We start from the raw sequence: 23,277 nt of genomic DNA, 5'->3' as shown, positions 1-23,277 counted from the left end.
TGGGCTCCAGACCGTAGGGGGGCGGGGCAGCGCGCCTGCGCACGCGCGTCGGGACACATAAGCGGAAGTGGCGCGCGGTCCCCGGCAATGCGAGCACCTTCCGGTGCAGCGACTGCAGCTGTGGAAAGTGCAGGAGTAAGAGAAGAGGAAGAGGCAGAGGAAGAGGAGGTGATGGCGACGGACCTGGGGAGGGGGAGAGGCTCGGTCTGGCGGTGCCACCCGGCTAGGGTCACTCTTCCAGGTGACATACCGACTTTCGGGTGGGCGTCCCCTCGGCACCTTTCCAGTGTTGGGGATCCTGAGATGCTTGACACTGTCCATCTCCCTCCGCCAAAACCTTTGAGCCCAGGATGGCAGGAGCGAGTGACTTCCTTTCTTAAAGAGCAGAAAAACTGCTTCGCACGGCGTCCAGGGTAGAGCACCTGCTTCTCGTCCCTTTACCCCCTTGGCCGAAAGAGATGTCTTTCAGGCCCCCATCTGTGGGGTCAGTGGACGAGGCCACGTTCAGGGGTCATTTGGGTGGTCCTCGCGGTTGTGGCGAACTGTGACTCTCCGGGATTCCCCGCGACTGCATTTGCGGTTTAAAAACGACTTCCGGATTCTGTGTTGGCTTAGGGCGTTCCACTGTTCTCAGATGTCCAGTCGGTTGGTCTTGCCCTGGAAGGTGACTGTTCTCACCAAACTGTTACGTTGGTCACCAAAAGTCTGCAGGTTCCTCCAGTCCTTACAATTGAATCCCCTCCATCCCTTTTTTTGCTTTTGAAGAGGTATTGAAAATAGGAGAGGGAACGATTTGGGGTGCAACAGAATTTTTTTTAATGTGGATTTGCATTCCTTCTACAGTAGGTTATAATATAGGTACAAAAAAGAAGAGATAGAATTTTGTTTTTCTATTTTATAATCGTATGCCACAGGCCATGATTAATAGAGTGCAATTAATCAAGGCATAATAATAAGGTCTTTCTATTTGTAACATTGAATTAGTCAGACTATGAATAGAATCGCGTTTTTTCAGGTTGCTCTCACGGTCTATCTTTGTGGTAGGAATCTTTTAGACTGGAAAAGCCTAGACTGAGAAATAAACTGAAATCACAGTAGGTCATTGTAAGTCAGTATTATCACTGAAACTTTTAAATGTTCAGTATGTGCTGGACATTCTGCCCTTAATTCCATTTTAGCTATTATTTGAACCTCAAGAACTACAGTTAAATACTTGTGTTGTATGTAAGAAGAGGCCAGTTAAATACTTCTGTTGTATGTAAGAAGAAGTGGTTCATAGCTGTGATTTATTTCTATTTTAGTTTCAGAGTTATCGTGAACTTCATAGGAAAGCAAACTGTTAACTATTTTTAATTCCATGTTTAGTTTTTTCCCCTGCACCATAACGACTTTCCCTGTTTCTCTCAGTGATAATTAATATCACTTATCAGCATTTGAAATGACATTAGCTGGCAGACATTAGAGATCAGAGTTTCTCAGTATCAGAGGTCTCCATCAGTCATGCTTTCTGGCCAGTGATATGGTGATTAATAATACAAAACTGCATTCTAAATGTAGGACTTTATGCGACAGGTTTTGTGGTACTCATACCTCAGAAAAGCAATGGAAGTGAATGTATTTCCATGTTCATTTCAGATGCTTTGTGGGAAAGTCAGAAGAGAGAGTTGGTATTTTGGCACACATGTTTAGAAAGCCTAGTGCTGGAGTGATTTAATTCCACATGTGGCCTAGATCTGCAGTTCATGTGATTATCAGGAGGAGTAACAATGTTAAATGGTGGGAAGGAACAGAACAATCTTGATGAAATGGTGTTTTTAAAAATCAGGCTACCGCTATTCTTTATCCTCAAACTAGCATTTAGACAAGAGGCCATATGAGGGAGAATAATTTAGAAATACTCTATACTCAAATCTTCCAAGTAAAGCAAACAAATGAGTAAAATTTTATTTCTACTGACTTATTTCTTTTGTTGCATAATCATGCCCATTTTGAGAATTCAATTTTAAAACATTTGCTCTTCATAAAACATTTCTTTATTCTTTGTAGATTTTGATGAGCATCATATATCATTGGGCTCGAACAAGTTTGCATTGTTAGCCCACCCCTAATAATAATAATAGCAGAATCAGTTTCAGTCCCTTAATCAGGTCTTTCTGTTAAGTTTTTTGTGGGTTTTTTTTTTTTTTTTTTTGAAGACATGGTCTCACCGTGTAGTTCAGGCTGTCCTTGAACTCACTATGGAGCTATGGAGCCCAGGTTGGCATCAAACTCAAGGCAGTCCTCCGCCTCAGCCTCTCGAGTGCTGAGATTACAGGCATGCACCACCATATCCAGCTCTGTTAAGTATTTTTCTGCTGTCAGCTTGTGGATGCAGATACATCATAATTTGCAATATTAGTTGGCAGTAAAAAATGCTGTTTACAAGAGTACAAAAGAATCCTTTATTTAATAGCTTACATTTTTGTTCTGTGCTAATTCGTAAGAAGGTGAATTGTCTCTTGCCTTATGGAATTCATATACTTATAGAAGAAGTACTTAATGAAAACAAAAAAGTTACGTCATTGTGGTATAGTTATCTGTTAAAATACATATAATGTGCTATGAGAATCTAGGACATTAGTCAGTTTTAAACGTATACGGACTTAATGGTGCAGCATAATCAGATTTTGTGTTGAACAGGGTAAAAGATAGGTAGAAAAGAGAGAGGAGAAAATCATGTGTTTTTATTTGAATATTTTTAATATGAGGTGCCAGTGGTGCTTCACTGAGATATGAAAGCATTTGGAGAGAAGTCTGGGTTGGAAATCCTGGTCCATATCTCCAGCAGCACATCAAAAAGGTGCATCAGCTTCAGCACTCCATACCAGGCTAAAATAAAAGTTCAATAATGATAACATATATGGGCTGTCATAGTATATGGTAGGCACTTTTACACTTATTTCATATAGTCCCAACACAAATCCTATGATAGGCTCATTTTTAAAACTCCTTTTCATTAGAGATGCAGAACCTAAAGCTCAGAAAGGTTAAATAGTTTCCACCAAGACACCTTAATTAGTAACAAAAGCAATCTTGAATTCAGCTCTAAATTTCGAAGCATGGAGAAAGTACTATGCCATACTACTTTCTTATAATATTAGCCATTATTGTAATGAATCATTATAATATGCTTGGTGTTTTGCTAAATTGCAAACATCACAGAAAAAAAGTGATTTTGTAAAAGAGTTGCCTTCTGGAGAAATGTTTTAATACCAATAAAGGCAGAAAAGAGATTTCCTGGTTTTATTCTATACATATGTGCAAATATATAATCATTACTTACACTTTTCTCCCAATCTCTATATTCTGCAAGATTTTCAGATTTACCCATAAAGTAAGCCCACACCATTGTCCATTTCAGAAATCATATCCAAGCAGAGGATGAGTGATTCCAGCAGAAGTTTGAAAATACCCAGAGGAAGTTTCAGTTTGATTCATTGATTATTGGTGCAGGGTATTTGACAGATAAAAAGGCACATATATTTCAATGCCTGAGTATTATTAGGTCCAAGTTTTATTCAGAACCTTGACCCCTTATTTGAGTTACTGAAGAGAGACCAGTTAATTTCTGTTAATCAGACAATAGAATCTGAGTCTTGCCTTTCAAGTTCTGTAGTCTCCCAGCTGGGGAAGTTAGGGAAGGTGTCACAGAGGAAGGGACATTAAAGCTTAACTTCAAAATCTGACCCAGAGAAAGAAGACATAAGGCTGCACCAAAAACAAGGGTGTTTGAAAGTTCATGGTATATTTCCAAAATGGAAAGAGAAAATGGGAAAGAGAGAGAAAAGCTTAGAAACCAATGTGCTGCTGGGTTTATTTAAATGGTGCTTATACATAGGGAATTGTTGTTAGGGATTTTGTTCCTTCTGTATTCAAAGCACAGGTCTGATCAAGTGCTTAGAAAAGATAACGTAAAGCGTTGTTTATAAAGAAAGTGGTGACCTACAAGATGGTGTAAAAGTCTTAGAGGTAACAATGATTGAAATACAGTGTGGGAAGCAAGAACAAAGGAAAATAATAGAGGAAAAGAAGCAGCAAAACTTTTTAAAACTACACATTTTTGTTTAGAAATATGAAAGGAGTTATAAAAAACAAATGTTTTTGTACCTGAATATTATTAGTTACAAGTTAAATTCAGAGGCTTGACTCCTCATTTGAGTTACTATGTCCTAATCTCTGTAAATCAGCAAATTAGAAATCACAACTACAATTCCTACCATTTTGCCTTCATATGACAATTTCTTTTGAAAGATTTCTAAAGGGAAGCTTTCCAAATTACTCTTATGGCTTCAGCCCTCACAGTCTAAATTTTTTGTTCTCATTGGAATTGTAATATTGAGTTTTTTCTAGAAAAATATGTTTTCTTCATAAGCGTGTTCTGTTCTTTAATTGTTATAATTCTTTAGGCTTTGCTTAACCTTTGTATTTTTTCAGTTTGTATAAATCCAGAGAGAAATTGAGTCATCTAGGGTCCTTCATATTTAAAAAAACAATTTTTTTCCACAGAATGACACATTTTCTAGCCTTTTCTTCCTCAAAGACTTTTAAAATTAAAATGATTTTTTCCAAAGAGGGAGGAAAAGTTTTCTTTTAGCCTAAGAGATGCTATTGCTAAAGCATACTATCCTTTCTATAGCTCTGAAAAATCTAGCTTCCAAAACTTAACAGCTATGTGGCTTTATTTTTAAAACATCACTAGCAAATATATATTATAATTGTTTTAGTATTTAAGGGAACATCACATAGCCTTTACTCTCTACAAGATTGACCTTAATGAATAAACCATTGTGAGCTTTAAAAATTACATATTTACTAGATATAAAAGCATATGTCATGTTTAGTTGTTTGATGAAATGAATACTAGGTTAGCTTTTGAGTTGTTGCTGTGGAAATATGTACATATCCAATTACTGTCTGTATCAGGCAGAGGTAAATTGGAAAGTAGTTACTGTTGGTTGTTTGGAAGCTGGAATAATATACTAATATACAGACAATCAGCTTTATCTGTATAAGTTTAAAGTAAAGTTTAGATTATTATTTAAAGCATGATACTTTAGAATCTAAACATTTTATCTTAATTGCTTATTTTCTTCTGTAGAACTTGGCTCAGCTAGCAAAAGAAAGACTGAACAAAAAAGAAGAAACCAACAAAGATAACTTTGGAAGCCCTGAATGCAGCAAAATAAGAGCAATGGATCTCAAGTTCAACAACTCCAGGAAATATATCTCTATCAGTGTGCCATCCAAAACCCAAACAATGTCACCACACATCAAGTCAATTGATGACATTGTAGTACTTGGCGTAAATCTCAGCAAATTTAACAAACTTACTCAATTTTTCATATGTGTTGCTGGAGTTTTTGTATTTTACCTAATTTATGGATATTTACAGGTAAAAGATAGTTGTTGTTTGTCATATGTTAATTACTGATAGTATTTAATGCCACTATAGGCACTTCCTATAGGATGCCAGTGTTTATATGTTGGAGTTATAGAGTAAAGACGAGGTTTCTTAAAAGTAAGCTTACTGAAAACAAAGATCAAAATTTCAGAGTTAAATTTTAAGTGGAGAATAAGGGCATTTGAGATGGTCTTGCAAAATTAATGAAAATGAATGTTTAAATGTTTTACATTGCAAATGTGTTATAGTTTAAAAGAAAGAATTATTCAAATATTAACTAGTGTCTGGGAATATAATTTTCCAATGCAATCTAGTGATAGCACAGTGTACTCTTGTGTCTTAGAGCTTAATAATAAAAGGCCATTTTTACAAAAATATATCAGGATATTTTATGTTTCTCAAAAGGTATCTTTTTAATAGTGTAATAATCTGAATCACTCTTTTTTTATTCATTTTTATCTATTGTATTTTCATTCTTAACTGGTTTTCTCTTTCTGTCTAGCTTTGCCAGAATCTGTTTTCTCTGATTTTTTGTTTGTGCAAAACATTTCTTTTTCTTGTTTGTTTTCCTTTCCGGTACCAGGGATCAAACTCAGGACCTTGTGCTTGCCAGGCAGGTGCAGTGCCACTGAGTTACATCCCTGGCCCCTGCAAAACATTTCTAACACAACAGTTTGTCTATTTCCATTGTATATTGTGATAGTTTTATAAATTGGGCCAGCAGCAAATCTTGACCTTCAGGCTGAATGAAGATAGAATCTAGTGTAAACAGGAATATTTGAATGGCGACTAATGTTATTACTGGCCATTTAAGTATCTTCAAGTATTAGCACTTAGCTTTTTTATACAATTGCATGAGAGAACCTTTGTAAATTCAAGAAAAGTAAAATGATGCATTTTCTTAAAACATAATATTTCTGATATTCATTAATAGAAATATTAATGTAATATTTCCAATATTCTGAGAAGTTAGGATGATCTTAAAAACCTTACTCTTTTTTTTCATTGTTTTATAGAGATGAATAATAAAGGTAAATATAAAGGTGGTAGAATTGCAGCTTTTTTTTTAGCTAACGTATAAAAATGTCATGTAGAATATTAACGTAAAACAAAAGCATGATTTTAAAATATTAATATTCATAATTCATTTCCCACTGGAAGATAATATAATATATAAGATATCACAATGAATAATGATTAGACAGAGATTGAAATTTTTTGTTCAGAAATATTTTTTTCCTTCAGTAAACGTAGCAAAGGAAAATGAATTAGAAATGTAACCTCTGAATCTCATTAGATATAGCATATTTTTTTCTGTTTGATTAATGATTAGATATTTTACTTTAGAACTAGGATGTGTGAAGTTTTATTTCAAATTGGATACGTTGCTAGACTACTGTTTGTAGCTTTATCACTTTCACCATGTGAAAACTGACATTGCTACTAACTCTTATGTATAATCACATATGAAAATAGTTCTGAGGAAATGGTTGGGGTTTGATAATATAAGTGATATATACATGCCCACACACTTACAAGGTAAAAAGTTTATTTTATTCAATTATTAATCCAGATATCTTTATTAGAATATTTCTTAATAACTTGTTTAAAATGACTTAATAATTGATATGAATGTTACTTAATAATAAAATACTATTTTTAGGCAAATTAAGCATTCTCTATATAAGGAAGAGTTTTATATAATCTATGAGGGCCAGGGATTTAGCTCAGTGGTTCTGCCGCCTGCCTCACAAGCAGAGGTCCTGAGTTCGATCCCCAGTACCAAAAAAAAAAAAAGATAGATGATATATAATCTATGGTACAAGATTTTTGAAAACTAACATTATTATATGAACTGACTGTGTTCTACAGAAAAACATGCCTGAGATGTCCGACTTCTAATAAAATATGCTCTTTGTATCAGTTTGAATAAGCCACCTTTTTCGTTTTTAGCAAATCTTTCAATTTTGGTCTCTATTTTTTTAAATAAGAAAGCATAGGTAGTGTTGCTTTATAGTTAATTTGTGTTGATTTTTATACCTGGGTATCTAGTGTCAGTTCTTTGGGGAGGACCTCTAACCTCTCTAAAGTTACCTATAAGAGGCCTCGTGACTTGATTTGTATTGGTGTCAGTGTGGCTGGGTTTCCTCTAAGGTGTTGTGTGTGTAAGAATTTACTGTGAGGAAGTTGGTCTGCCCCTTTGAACTTAATTAACAGTGTTTATGTGTCTTGGCAGGAATTAATATTTTCAATGGAAGGTTTTAAGCCCTATGGCTGGTACCTTACTTTAGTGCAGTTTGCATTTTACTCCATATTTGGCCTAATAGAACTTCAACTTATTCAGGACAAAAGGAGAAGGTATGTCGTTTGTTTGGTGTTTTTTGTTAGTTAAGTTTACTAGTATTAGTTACATCTTTTTAAACAACTTTTTACCATGCTGAATATGCATAAAATTTACATTTCCTAATATATCTAATGACCTCTTTATGAGCATAAATCAACAATAATAATGTTTATACACTGAAAAACGCAAGGTCTCAAAGTGTGATGTTATAAGAAAAAAGGCTCAACTTATGGTAAAGTATATGTTCTTAAAACATGAGAAAGTATTCAGATATGCATATGTTTTTATAAACTTCACTAAAGTAAGTGCGGCTATTGAAAGAGTGCAGCTAACATCAAAATGCTGAAGTGAAATAATCAGTATCTCTTTTTATGGTGTTTTTTTTTTAAATGTGAAGCTTATGTTTTATGGCATTTATCCAACTAACATTATCAGGAAATGTTCAATAGCTGAGCTCTGCATTCATAAACATTAGAGAAATGCATTTCATTTATTTTTATTAAAATCGAAAGTATTCATTTGATAATATCTCTTAAATTAACAACCATCTAGATTCAAAAAATGTCTCATGGCATTTTTTATGGCATGGTCTTTGTTTATAAACAGGAAGTGATTAGGAATTTGAACCTAAGTTTTGGTGAATGTAGCAAGTGTAGTCATCCTAACGTATCATACCCGAGTGCAGCATTCCCTGTTAGGAAGCAGGAGGTGAGAGGGGAGCGGGCAGGCAAAGCCTCCTCTGTCCTTACAGCCACTCCCATTCCCTGTGTTGCAGCCCGAGCTCTGCTTCGTGTCAGGTCAGCTCTGGCATTAGGTCCTCATGGGACCATGAACCCCACTGTGAACTGCACTCGCTTGTGAGGAATCATCCCAAAACAATTCCATCCTCATCCTGCCTTGTCCCCATGCAAACATTGTCTTCCAGATGGGTCCCTGCAGCCAAAATGCTGGAGACTGCTGCATGTATATGGGGCAGTTAAAATATAATAAAGACTATAGTAGTGACATTGTCTTCTTATATGTAACTATTTATTCCTTAAAAGCAATTTTTCACAGATTCTTACTTTTCTACATAAAATGGTTTTGAACTTTGAATGAAGGTAATTCTACAATTTTAATCATTCAGATCTATGGTGCAAGATTCTTCTTCCTGGAATAAGGAATCTGTAACACGTTTCTTCATGGATCTAATTTTGCTTCTCGCACTTTATTGCCAATACTTTATTTTAGCCATTATGTAGAAAATATTTGAATCGAGAATATCATTTTCATACTTTAAAACGACAAGTTATATCCATGGGTGATAGAATAAAAAGTAATAAATATATCTGTCAGGACTGTTACATAGGAAACCTGATTCATTACCAAGCAAACTACTGGGCCTCTGATTGCTGCTAAGATAAGGCACTAGTGCTGTCTTGGTGAGGTGATGCTGTACCACCTGTTACTCAAGCTGCTACTCAGATGAGGTGGGGAGCAGTGGGCTGTGCTTATCCCAACCTTTTTTCCACATATGATCACAGCATATTTTAAAATGAAATAATTTGTGTTTGATTTAAATATAGGTGAAAGAATTTGGGAGAATTTATAGACTTAAATGTAATTATGAATCAAAACCTATTCTTTCTAAGTCATATTAAAATTTTGTTATAATGAAAATATGCCCAATCTCGGATTCCTTTTTTAATACATACTCATTTCTGAATTTACTTAAGTGGTGTTGCTCTTTAGACTTTCAGTTAGCTTTTTGCATAGTGACCCCCTCCCCCGTCTTGTCATAAGTTTAAATAAGTAGCGATTCATTGGAAAGAAAACAGGATTTCAAGTTAGAAAACATGGATTTTGGTTTTGGCCTGTTTCTTACTAGGCCTGTTAAGACCTCTGGAAAGTTTCTGACTTTTCTCAGTCCTAACTTGCTAACGGTAATGTATGCTGAAACATATTGTATGTAAACTCTAATAACCTGATGGCACTTTCTGTTGTTCACCAAGTATTACCTTGTAACTTTATTAATTTTTTAATAAAGGAGATCCATCAAAATGGCTTTGAAGGGGTTTTTAAATTATAATTTCCCCATTATTCTGAAAAAAGTAATAAACAAATGAGATATTAAATAAAAGAGAAACAGTGAGAAACCTGGAGGCAAGCTGATAAAAACCCAACCTTCTCATTGTACCAAGAAAAACAAAGACCTAAAGGAGTGCTGAGAGTTTTATGAGATCACATTAGCAAGCTGCTCTCAGGTGGAATCTTTGAATTTAGGTTCCCTGAGTTTCAGCCTCATTTTCTTTCTGCCTGTACTGTGCTGCTTTCTAATGATTTCTTGTAATTCTGTGGACTTGAATTTTTACTTTCTGACCACCAGTGTCTGCAGTTTATCTTTAACTGTGGTCAGGTATGCTGTTGTCCTTCACTGATGAGGACAGTGTGAAAATGTTCATGTGCATTGAAGCTGCAGACAGGCAGGACAAGTTATTTCCAGTGGATTTTTTATTAGCAATTAAGTGGAAGGTCCTCAAAACTGAAATGTAAATATTGCACTTGAATTGAATTTTTCCAGTAGATTTTACCTTATATCTAATTGTATAAAAGATACCGAGGAATTTTGTTACTTTAAACACCATTACAAATCCCAAAATGGAAATTATATAAAAGTACACAATAGCATACGCAATTATGTGAATAGTATCTCATTGTGTTCAGCACACCAAAATATAGAATTACTATTTTAGACCATTAAATATCAGTCAAAATGAGCATATGCTTACACTGGCTCAAAATTCTAAAGCTGCCAAATAGAGAATCTCCTTAATGAAGTCCAGATAGTGCCAGAGTTAAAAGATTTGAGTTTATGAGGAGAGAGACAGATACTTCACCATAAAGTTGATTATTTCAGCATTGTATGCAGAGAAGTGATTTGTAAGATTGTGGTAATAATAATCATGTCTAGAGTTTTAAAGCCCATGTACTTTTTCTGGAGAAACTTTTAGGTTATTCTACTAGAAGGGATAGATGTATTTCCTGATGCTAGGTGGAAACATTAGGAGCAATTTAAACATTTAAAATGGTTTTAAAAAGTCAGTTATGAGGTGCTTTTTCCCATTACTTTAAAACAAGATCTTTTTCCTAAACTTAGTCAAGATGATTTTTATCTATAGCTAGAACTGCTGTTAATTCTTTCATCAGCGTGTATACCTTCAGTAAGAATCTCAGTAACTCTCTTAATATATTTTCATATAGTTAGAGACCTGTTTTATGATTGATTAAATAAAAGTAAATTGTTATTTTCAGCAACATTCTTTTGAACAGTGTTGCAGCTTTAAGAATAGTGATATTTTTACTGATATTTCTAGAAACGGCAAGTAAAAATTAGAAAAGGAATTCAACATTTATGCATGGTAAATACTATTTTAAAGCATTATGAATCAGGTCCCAAAATGAAGATTTTAAAAATTGTCTTTTACAGAATACCAGGAAAAACCTACATGACAATAGCTTTTCTAACTGTGGGTACTATGGGGCTATCAAACACTTCCTTGGGCTACCTGAATTACCCTACCCAAGTCATCTTCAAGTGCTGCAAACTGATTCCTGTTATGGTAGGAGGAGTTTTTATCCAAGGTATAGTAATGATATATTTCCATACTACTTGAAACAAATAGGGTATTTTATGGCATCTAGCATTAGGAGAAACTAAACATCTACAATATTTTAAGTGAGCTTTCTAGACATTATGACAATTCTATTACATAATACTAAAAGGTATTGTAAAAACCTTGACATTTATCTGATATTCCTCAGGATCAATAATTTGGACTTGGGGGTGAGGGGGAAGAAATTAGTATGTTATTTTATTTAGCATTTTAACACATTTCTGCCAGTTCAGTATTCACATATTGAAGTCCGAACTCAAAAGTCCCACCCTTCAAAGTTTGCTTTTCCAGTTCTGTCAGTCTCTCCTTCAGGGCTCCACACTACCTCCATTGCTCAGTGTGCAATTTTTGTATTAAGATACAGCCTAATCTGAGTAGAACTGCTTTTTTTTTTAACTAACCCCTCAGGCTTATTTTATCTTAGAGCTCCAGCTCAGCTATAATCTACGTGGAAATATGAGGAATGGGGGACATAAACAGTAACAAGTAGTGAAACAAGTTGTTTTTATTCTTCATATTAACTGCCTTGAGCAGTGTTTGTGTTTCGATAATCAAGTGTTTTTGTGTCACTAAAGTTCTTCTACAGCCTGATGTCATTTTATGCGTTGCCTTCCCACAATAACTTGTGAAAATGAAAGTGGACAGCAGTAACTTCACATATCATTTCAGGATAATGGTTCACATGGAAAAAAAAATTCACCCAATTCCTACTAAAAATCACATTTAGAGCCCTAAGTGGGCACATACATTTCCTTACAAAAAGGAATGCTACATTTCATTAAGATGCAGACATAGTAAAATGAGTTAATTCTTACCTGCTTAAAAGTTATTATTATGGTATATAATAGTTAAGCAGTATTTATATAGTCAGAATCACCCTTTAGTTCCTTTGTAAACTTATAAGAAAATTTGTAGCCTTTTTTTATTACCCATTAAATGAAAAAAGCACTTATTACTACAAAATTTTTTTTTTTTTTTTTTTGGTACTGGGGATCAAACTCGGGACCTTGCACTTAACTACAAAATTTGTAAATGCTTGTGGATATGTGTTGTTCATGTCAGTTTCCACCAAAACAATCATGTACCGCATAGCGATGTTTTGGTCAGACTACGCATAGATAGGACCGTGGTCCCCTAAAATAGATCGCTAGTGACATCATAGCTCTTACTCTGGTAAGTATACTGTGTGGTTTTTGCACAGCAACAAGGTCACCTAAAGACGTGTTTCTCCAAATGTATTCTTGTCATTAAGTGATGCATGACTACACACATCTACACACATCTTACCACAGATGAAATTGATCTCGTTTCCAGCTCACAAGGCCATGTTGGTGCCTGTTGGTATTGTACTCTTCAGAAGCTCTTCTGTAACTATCTCATGCCTTGGTCTAAGTGTTCTTCACATTTGGCATAAGATACGAAAAACAAATCCCTGATCTACTTGAGTAAACACATGGGTCTAACGCTGAACTGCACTGTCTGCATAGTGAAGCAAAGCTTACCTTTGTGTCTCATAGGAAAGCGGTATAATATTGTAGACGTGACTGCTGCGGTTTGTATGAGTCTTGGCCTGATCTGGTTCACTCTTGCTGACAGCACAGTTGCACCAAACTTCGACCTGACAGGTAAGCAAGCCATTTATCTCCCTAGATTTTATACACATTTTAGAGTAAGATTTTCTGAAATTTCCTAAGGATTTGAACTGATAGTATGGCATCTGTGATTCTCATATCTAAAAGTTTTTTGGAGTTGCTATGTAAGTTCTATTAAAAATAAAACAACCTGAAATACGACATTTTTTAGTACCCTTGTACCAGAATGACAGGAGGCTGTCTAGTCAAAATCTTTACCAACTACATGATTAACTTTTCATGAGTTGAATTGGAAGTGTAAAAATGGGTTATCGGGGAGTCAGTAATAATTGGCTTTATTCTCATTTTTAAAAATAAGCTTTGAAACTTGTATATTTAGGAGTACTTTTGATACATACTACATGTAGAGTGTTATCATTCTAAATGATTGAGAGCATTTTACCAATAAGATTAAATTAGTGTCATCCAGTCTCTTAATCTTACAGAAATAGTATTAAAAGTATCTAGATCTTCAAAGAAAGTCTGGGAAAACATAATAATAGTAATAATAATGTAATATCAGCAAATACAAAGCGCGATTATTTGTGAGAAAAAAACTAAACCATTAGATAATGAAAAAAATTTCATTTATATTAGTTTCACTGTCCCTCCTAAGATTCCTGTCTTATCAGTTGTCAGTCAGCCTTCCTTACTCACCTGGTTAACCTTGCTGAGTTACCGAATTTGAATATAATCAGTCCTGCCTCCTGGAGCAGCCCTTTAATATCCACAAGAGTCTCGTAGGACCTCCCACTCTTCAAACTAGAGTGCAGGCACGCCCTGCTTGGTTTTGGAGAAAACTTATGCTGTGCTTTCAGCTGTTTCTGGCATGGTCTGGAATTTTTAGGAACGCTTCATCCTCACATGTCAGACTATTAAAAAACGATACTTGAAAACAGAGAGAATTGACTTAATGAAGCAGCAGCGCAATTTTAGAGAAGGCACTGGATTTGCAAGGAGAGATATAGATTCAAATTCTTTGATTTTCTTTGAAATATAACCATGAATAAATTGCCAGACCCCGTTAAACTTTGCCAATAAAACCAAACAATTAGAAGATGCCTCACATGTCACTCAGTAGGGGATAGAATGAGACTGGAGTAACAGGTGTGAAGTCACATCTGCAGGAGGAGTGGCAAGGATGGCAGCAATGAGAAGAGACACCCCAGGGGCTCTATAGGCCTCACTCTTCTGAGATCCAGAGGCATATTATTTAAGAGAATGAGAACCCAGCCATACTGAATCATGAAGAATACTAGATAAGCACCTACCCATACTCTCCTCCTTTGTTCTGTTATTCCAAATGATATTAAAGCAGTGATTAGAGACATACATAACACTTTGAATGTATAAACTATTTATCCACACTTACCTAAATAAATGTTCCCTTTAAAATATTCTTCTTAGGATACAATTTTGGTGCTTCCCTGCTGTTTTCATTGTTGAAAAGATTTGAAATATTTTTGAACTCCCTTTCAACAGTTAGGATGTTCCTTTAAGGATCTTCAAACATGACATGACTTTTTCTTTTGAGGATAGAGACATTATTTGAAACAAGAAAAAGAGCATTCAGAGTCAAGTTTGGTGAATAAAAGTACATGATTAGGCAATAAATAGATAATAGATAATAGAAAATAATTTTAAAAACCAAGTTGACGAATAGCCATGAAAACTTGAAAATTCTTAATTGACGGAGGGACATACATATGTGGGCATACACTATTCTTTGCTCTCGATGATCACTTAAAGCTTAAGAAAAAAGAGAAAACTTCTGTAAATGCATCAGATGCACAGGTGGTTTGCTCTTCCTGTGAAGTGCAGTGACAGATGAGCAGACATCCCGACCACTTGGTCCCTATAGTACCTGTTCTCGGGTGCACAGCACGCTCTGTCTTTGCAGGAAGCAGTGTGTTGGCTCCCGCGTTTGTTTATGCAATTGTGTGATAACTTAATGTTGTCAAACTGTTCAAAAGTTAATATAAAAAATTGTTTCTGTAAAAACTGAGTTAATTGAAACAATTTGGTTGACAGATCGATATATCACTATTGAATTATGTGTCGAGATGAAACAACTGAAAATTGAAGGAACTCATTTAAATGCAAAGGATTCTGCACTCCTGTTCCTAGGTTTTTGGTGCAACTTTAAACAAAAACAACTTGGAAAACATAGATAATGTGTATTATCAGTATGGTTTATACTGAAGAAAGAGAAAGTGTAGACTTCTACTCAGTAGCCAAAAAAAGACTTGAGCAGCCATCTGCATGTTTATGGTTTTAAATCAAACATTCTAGTAATAGAGCTTTTTCGTGACTTTCTTCCTTGTCCTCTGTTTTGTTTTGTTTTCCCCACCTGGCTGACTAGCTCGGAATCCCATTAGATTCTTCTAAGAACTTATTCTCTACTGTTTAATGTATTTTTCTCAGATATATAATGTAGGGTAAAAGTGGCATGATGGTGACAGCATTTCATTTTATTAGTGTTAGCTTCTGTTTGTTTTAATATCATCACCTGTGTGCTCATTGCCACTGGCTGTGGGTAAGAATAGTCAGCATCATGGAACAAATGCGGTTGAAGATCTGCTTTTCTTGTTCAGACCATTTAAACGTCTTATGGAGCTTGATTATAGTCCATAGGCTTAAATAAGGACACCGTTTCTCTGTGCCTTCTTGAAGGTGTGATGCTTATTTCCCTGGCACTGTGTGCAGATGCTGTCATTGGAAATGTACAAGAGAAAGCTATGAAACTGCATAACGCTTCTAATTCCGAAATGGTAAATACTCTCATGCTTTTTCTTCATATCAGACAGACAAAAAAATGGTGATGTGCCTAATTTTATAAAATAATTACAGTAGCAAAAAGTAGGTTATCATTATTCTCATTAAAGTAATACATTCAAGTGTTACGGGAAAGTAAAAGGAGAAACTGCCACTTCCATTCCTAATAATTTTCTTGATATTTGATTGATTTTTTTCTCATTGATTTATAGATTTTTATCTATGAAAAAATTCTTTGTTACGTCATTTCCTCCTCTCTTTGTATTTGGTGTTATTTTCCATATAGAGATTTATGATTTTCATGTTGTCCAATTCATCTTTTCCTTCATAGCTTCTGGCTACATATCATGGTCGAAAGTCTTTCCCACCTCTTGAGTTTACAGATTTCACCCATACTTACTCCAATCCAAAATTAAGAAAAAAGAAAAAAAAAGTGCCTTCCATATGGCACCCATTTGTCCCAATAACATTTATTGAATAATCTACTTTTCCAGCTTATTTTACATGCTTCCTTTCTTATATCACATTCTACTGTAGTGTTCGGAATTGAATTCTTTTGAATTTATTTCTGCACCAGTACATATAACAACAGCAGTTTTATCATACATTTACCATCTGTTAGGACTAGCCACCATTGTCCTTTTCTTTTTCAGAATATTACTACCAGTAGTTATTCTTGATGCTCATACCCCCAAATACAGTAGAAATCTCATTGGTATTGTGATTGGTATGGCATTGAATTATAAATTAATTTAGGGAGATGGCATCTATACACTTGATTCTTTCAGTCCAAGAATAAGGTATGGCTTTCCTTTTCTTCAAGTGTTTTTCTTTTTGATGTCTATTAGAATTTAAAGTTTTCTTCAAGTGAATCCACACATTTCTTATTTAAAATAGCATCTTTTCTCTATGTAAGAGTGTGTATGTGTGTGTGTGCGTGTGTGTGTGCATGCGTGTGTTTACATTAGTTTTATAACCAACCCCTTGCTGGGTATGGCATTAAGGACATGTGGGTACATTCCTCCCTGTTGCTTCCTCAGCACAGAGTGAGGTGTCCTAAGTAAAACCCTAGTGACATGGGGACTTTAATCTTGATAGGAATTTTCTTGAGCATCATCACTACTCTTCTAGATCAGACAAGGGTGGCCTCAGAGAGAAGTAAAGAATTGCTTGTGATCAGGAAGTTAATGTACTGTGATACTTAAGATGGTAGGCTCTGAAAAAGCTAGCCTCAGTTCATGCCCTAGCTTTACTACTCTCAACTCTGCATTTTAGTTTCTTCATTTGAAAACTGGTTAATGAACATGGGAGCAGAACAGTTATCTCATAGGTTGGTTGTTAGAAATCCACAGCTGACGCACAGTACCTAGCCCGCAGCAGGTGTTCGAGTTAGATGCTGCTGTTGCTGCCACTAACAATGTTGACTGACGAGCCCTGTAATGAACTGGAGTACAAAGGGTGGTAGGGAAATGGGGAAATAAAGCAATAGATATGTGCCATAGACTTCTGATTTTCATTATACTTCAATTTCTTTCGCAAACTTAGTATTTAGGAGTTCTATGTTTTATAAGTAGTTTCTAAGAGTTTCCTTTTGCTTGTATACATTTTTCAAATGCTGACATTAAAATCTGGTTCGAATTCAATAATTAAGTCCGACAAGAAGTGAATAATTATGTAAGCATATTATAAGACCCATATTGCTGTTATTTGGTACCTAAAATAAGGAATCGACTTATAAACTATTAGAATCAACCTTCATTTCCAGAAAGTTAGGCCGTATGGAAATGATGATTTTACTGGAAAACTATTTCATTCTATGAACTTATTTGAGTAGATGAATTAAAGCTCTCAGCTTTCCACTTATGATCTGATAGTACTTTTATACACTTTATTTTTTCTACTCTAGGTTTTGTACTCATATTCAATCGGTTTCGTGTACATTTTATTGGGATTGACATGCACTAGTGGATTAGGCCCTGCAGTGACATTTTGTTCAAAGGTAAATGTTAAAAGCATTTTTTTTCAATAAACATCTTCCATTAAATAGTTTTCTCTATGTTTCTAATTTCCCTGGTTGAAAAAAGGCTATTGTTGATATAATTTGATAACTCCACAAATATAATACTGCAGATCAGAAATTATTTCAGAAATGAAATGATTGATATTTAAATTTATTTTATCCTTGCTCTACCCTAAGTTAATTTTTAAGTGATTCATGATATAGAAGTGGAGGGTTTTTAACATCATTATTTTTCCATTAAATCAAAACTAAATAGTTTTGCTTGACTGTGTTGTTGAATGGCTTATTATTGCTCAAGAAGTTGATTAAAATCTGTGGTTTTATTTCATTTATAATACCTCAGGGTTTGTTTTGTATTCATCTAACAAGCTTTTTTATTTGTTGCAGAATCCAATTCGGACCTACGGTTACGCATTCCTTTTTTCCCTCACTGGGTACTTTGGAATCTCTTTTGTCCTGGCATTGATAAAAATTTTTGGTGCACTTCTTGCTGTAACAGGTAGGAGGGATTTACTTGCTTAGATTATGAAATAGGTATTTGCATTTTCTCTGATGATCTTTTCCAAAAGATAAGAGCAATACTCTCTCTTCATTAAAAAGAAAATTATATTTTACCAGTTTATTCTTTGGCTTCTGGTGTTTTTTTAAAACTCTACAGAAAGTGATGTTCTATTTTAATTTTCTGTTTTGAAGTTTTAAACTTTTTTTTTTAATTGTTGCTAGAAATCAAACCTAGGGCCTCACGCATGCTAGCGAAGTGATCTATCACTGAGCTGCACCCTCAGTCTTAAAGGTTTGATTTTAAGGTCAAATGTCAGTCTTGAAATACATTAGAAGAACTTGCTGTTCAAGAACAATGGGATGAATGCCTTCAAAGAAAGTGCTGCCTTTACATACTTTTAGTTTATTACTGTTCCAGTTATCTTGCTTCTAGAGTGTGACAGGTGCATTTTAAACAAAGCTTTTTGGACTTCTCATTTCATGCACTTTTTAGGACAGCCACCAGATTAGCTTCACTCTTCCCTGGTGATAAGCGTGCCCTTGCTCTGGGCAGGGACTTTGCTCGGCACTCTACAGGAGTGAAAGTTGTACTTGTTTGGCTTTGCAGGAGTGTACAACAGCGCAGGCGGAACCCCCATGGCTGGCTGTGCTGTGTCACTTCCTAGAACTGGAGGATGTTGCCCTTGTCTCGACAGTGTAGATGGGTTTGTGTGTGCGTGTGTTTGGGGTTTTTTCCTCACTCCTGTAAAAGAAAGCCAGAGGTGGTAATAATAATACCAATACATACATAGCCCTTATTATGTACCAAAAGCCACTCTGGATATTTTATGTATATTAATCATTTTAATCCTACCACAGTGTTAAAAAGTAGGCACTGTACTGTTCCATTTTACACATGGGTAAGCTGAGGTATGGGGAGGTTAAGTGACTTGTCTGCTGATCACCTAGAGTCAAGATTCCAGCAAGACTGTGTGTCCTTCCCATTATGCTATTCTGCCACCTGCCCAGGCTCCTCCTTCCTCCAGTGCTAACTTCCCCCTCCTGCCAGGCAGTGGGATGGAGTGGGAGAAGAGGACATTAACCTTTCTCTTTCTGGAAACCTCCTAAAAAGCCACACTCCTAGAAACAGCGCTACTGCTCACAGGCCACTGGACACAACCTAGTCACCTGTAGGAGGGGCTAGAAGGAAGGTATGCCCAGCTGAAAATAGGTGCTCTTCTACTTAAAACTGATATTTGGAATCAGGCCCTAACACATTTCCAGAACCACTTGTTCATTTAGTGTTCATTTATTCACGCATTGCGTATTAAGTGCCTGGAACTGTAGAGCCTGGGGATATACAGATGAATACAGATGAATAAGGTAAAACTATAAACTGTGCAGCAGCAGGAACCGTTAGTGTTGATTGGTAGTTGGTTTTTACTTTTGTTGTTCCTAGCACCTCACATAGGTTATCTGGCATATAGTTGGCTGAAAATATTTAGCGAAGAAATGATTTCCAAAATATTACTAAGGAAGTAAGCACATTCTAAACCAGTTTTTTGCCCCTACAGTGACAACAGGAAGAAAAGCAATGACCATTGTTCTTTCATTTATATTCTTTGCTAAACCTTTCACATTTCAGTAAGTAATATTTAATTCATTTCTTAATTTTTAGATACTATTTCCCATTTCCCCTTAAACAGCCTTATTTTCAACATTTACTTTTTGCAATGTGTTAATTTTTATGTAAATTAAGGTGTATTTTTCCCTGTTGCTCTATAAGAATCCTATTTATCTTGACCTTATATCTATTGATAGGTCTTCTGTCTGGGAAATGTTTATAATTTGCCATCTTGAGCTTACTGTTTTCGATATTTAAAGTGCGTAACCAGAATGATGTTTCCAATAGGAATAAATGTAAGTGACATGTAAGCTATTGAGAATAAGGAACTCGCCCTTGCTTGGGTGCAAATATATTAGTTATATGTTTACAGGACATGCTTTGAATACTATCTGTTTATATGTGGCCACTTTCCACAAAGGATTTGCAGTAAGGAAGTATTCTGTGAGTTGTGACCTACTGACTTCATTTTGGTTTTGACTTTTTGTAAAAGCATTTACTCTTTTCAGAACTGTCTGATGTTTGAAGTTGACATTATTTAAACTTACGTTGATTGATAATTATGAAGTTTCAAACCTAAACTTAGCAATATATAGGTCAGGTAGCAATAAAATTTTTATTACTGTGTTGTAGATCATTGGTTGTCTACAAATTAATTTCTACATGAGCGAGGTATATGTTATAGTAATTAAATTGCAATGATTGGCCTGCTCCCTGAGGGATGCCTCATCCTTTTTTATCCTTTTATGTTCCACCCAAAAGGGATAACTCACTGACTGTAAGTTGAATTCCCAGGATGGCCTGTGGTGCATTTACTTAGCCATTGTTTCAGGTCTTTGGTGGGGGTTGGACTTAGCGTATACTATTATTCTCAAAGTGTAAATGAACCTCGTTTTCTGTAATATTTTGTAAAACACATTTTCTATATATATATTCAACATAAAAGATATGAAGTTATCTTCTATCTAATCTGACCAAAGAATACTATTTTTACTTTAATAATGTTTGGTTCTCTAATAGCAAAATTTTATCCTATTTTTTTATTACTATGAATTGATCATAAATTCTGTGAACAATAAACTGTTACCTTGTTAATTTTGGTAATTTTCTTCCATTTTTCTTATAGGTATGTGTGGGCTGGCTTGTTAGTTGTCCTTGGCATATTTCTCAATGTGTATAGCAAGAATATGGATAAAATAAGACTGCCGTCACCGTTTGATCTGATAAACAAGGCAGCAGAATCGAGAAAGGCAAGGACGTTGGCACAAACGGTGTAAGCACTGATTTGTCCTCTTTAAAAAATAATAAATTTTAAGGGAAAAATCTTTCATTGATTAACTTTTCAAAAGAGTGTGATCCAAACCAAGGGACCTGAAGGCGTGCTGTCCATTTGTGGCTGGATTACATGTGAAGTGGTTTTGTGCCATCAGCCTTTCTTCAGAGCACTTGTTTTACTCTTTGGCTTTGAAAGCACTCGAGAGCTGCATCTAGCATAGCTGCTAGTAAACGTCAACGTGAAAGGTCGTCCTAGCAGCTTCCTGAGAATTTCACTAACAGTGGACCATGTTACAAGACCAGTTGGATGTCAGTATGACATATCAAAGATGCTGATATGCAACAACACATTGTTTTATCTTCATTCCATTTTGGTGGTGTTATTTACATTGATTCTCTGTTATAAGAGCAAGTTGATGATTGAAGTCTGGAGAGAAGAATATTCATTATAAATAAAATTATCCTGTGATATTTTTAAAGAATGTGTTAATAGAATTGTATTATAGAGGGAGGTGGACATTGGAGTAAGCTTAATATGTGCTTTAAAACTTAAGTTTTGTTCTCATAATAGGAAAATATTCTGGGAAAAATACAGCTTAAGTTTTATGTAGAGTGTACGCACGACAGTAAAAGCCATTACTGTCTTGCACCAAGTAAGTGGACATCACAAGAATAATTTGCTACTGATTACAGAAGAAGTACTGAAAGGGTAATGATTTGGATTTTTCTAATTGAAGAGAAAGTAATTGATGCCTTAAATTATTATCAAATAATACCCTAGTTTTTCTTACAAAAGTGAAATTCAGTTTGGAAGTTTGAAGATGAAGTAGGATAAACTTAACAAGAGATTTATTTAGACAATATTTTCTCTCGATCCATTCAGGCTGTTACAGTAAAATACCATAAACTGGATACTTTACAACCATTTTTTTCTCATGGTTCTGGATGCTAGGAAGTCTAAGATGAGGGTGCTGGCCAGGGTGGGAACTGACGAGCATTGCTTGCTGTGTCCTCATGTGCTGGGTCCTAACCCCATTCAGGAGAGTTTTACCTCATCATCTCGCAGAGGCCACCCGCTAATACTGTCACCCACAGATGAATGGCGAGGGAGGATACACATTCAGACCATAGCAAAACTGCTTATGTAGTTTTCAGTCTAAACTGGTAAAGATTTAAAACCTCCTTCTTAGTAGTGATTTTTGGAATTGCTCCCACTATATTTTTAAAAATCTTATTAATCTTCATTTTCAATATAAATGACAGTGGTCAGAGTCTTAATAACTGTGCTATTCGAGATGCTTCTATATTATGTGATAATAGAAGTATTTAGTCTCATTCTTAAAGTTCCACTGTATTCTGATGGACACTTTACCCTGTTCTATGCAACTGTTGGTACGGCGGAGCCTATCATAACAAAATGTTCTTTGTTTCCTTTGTTCACATTCTGTGGTAATCATTTTTTAATTTTCCATATCTTAAATGGAAAGGTTCTTAATTTGTATTTCATTATGCTGCCTCAAACTCTTAAGACTGTAGGGATTTGAGCTTTAAAAAAGAAAAGAAAAGAAAACGTAACTTGCCCAAATCCTTGATAAAATACAATTTTTACTTGCAAGGCATTCTTTACCCCCACATTTTCCTAATATTTTGCCTGTAAACCTATTACCAGCTCATCCTCCCATTCACAGTTTTAAACAATTTCACAATGTTTTCTAAAAAAATCACTGTTTGCCAGCTCTACCCTTTATACTCCATGGCCATTAGAGGTAAATTTCTCCTCACTCACTTGTAGTGAAGTCTGAAATAATAAAATAATTTCTGTGGTAAAGAAAATCAACATTAAACTTCGGGCCAGATTTTATGTGATCTTTTATGTATATTATTTCATCTCAACAACTGAAATAAGTGAATTGAAAATAATAACTGCAAGTATTGATCTTTAAGTGTTTATTAGGTGCCAGGCACTATTATAAGTGCTTTACATGCAGTAATTTATTTAACCCTCACAATGTCTCTGTTTGAATATTTCCATCTC

The 23,277-nt window shown here is 35.2% G+C and overlaps 1 protein-coding gene across 7 annotated transcripts; it reads left to right on the top strand.

The window, feature by feature from the left end:
* The first annotated feature begins 11 nt into the window (after positions 1 to 11).
* Slc35b3 (solute carrier family 35 member B3) lies at positions 12 to 21,724 on the top strand. 7 transcript variants are annotated; one of them, XM_004847713.4, is made up of 11 exons: positions 12 to 168; positions 5,138 to 5,431; positions 7,677 to 7,798; positions 11,251 to 11,405; positions 12,955 to 13,062; positions 15,742 to 15,839; positions 17,750 to 17,842; positions 18,251 to 18,362; positions 19,918 to 19,987; positions 20,165 to 20,263; positions 21,094 to 21,724. In XM_004847713.4, exons 1-10 carry the CDS (start codon positions 88 to 90, stop codon positions 20,223 to 20,225), a joined length of 1,194 nt encoding a protein of 397 aa, XP_004847770.1. In that variant the 5' UTR covers positions 12 to 87; the 3' UTR covers positions 20,226 to 20,263; positions 21,094 to 21,724. The 7 variants fall into 7 exon arrangements, with proteins under 7 accessions (XP_004847770.1, XP_004847768.1, XP_004847767.1 ...); XM_004847711.3 differs by lacking the exon at positions 20,165 to 20,263 and having other exon boundaries at positions 15,775 to 15,839; XM_004847710.3 differs by lacking the exon at positions 20,165 to 20,263.
* The last annotated feature ends 1,553 nt before the right edge of the window (positions 21,725 to 23,277 follow it).

Source organism: Heterocephalus glaber, unplaced genomic scaffold (assembly GCF_053883595.1).
Source record: "Heterocephalus glaber isolate CG9 unplaced genomic scaffold, H.glaber_assembly_v1.0 deba00001472, whole genome shotgun sequence".
NCBI lineage: Eukaryota > Metazoa > Chordata > Mammalia > Rodentia > Bathyergidae > Heterocephalus > Heterocephalus glaber.
This window is presented reverse-complemented; position numbering and strand designations above follow the sequence as displayed.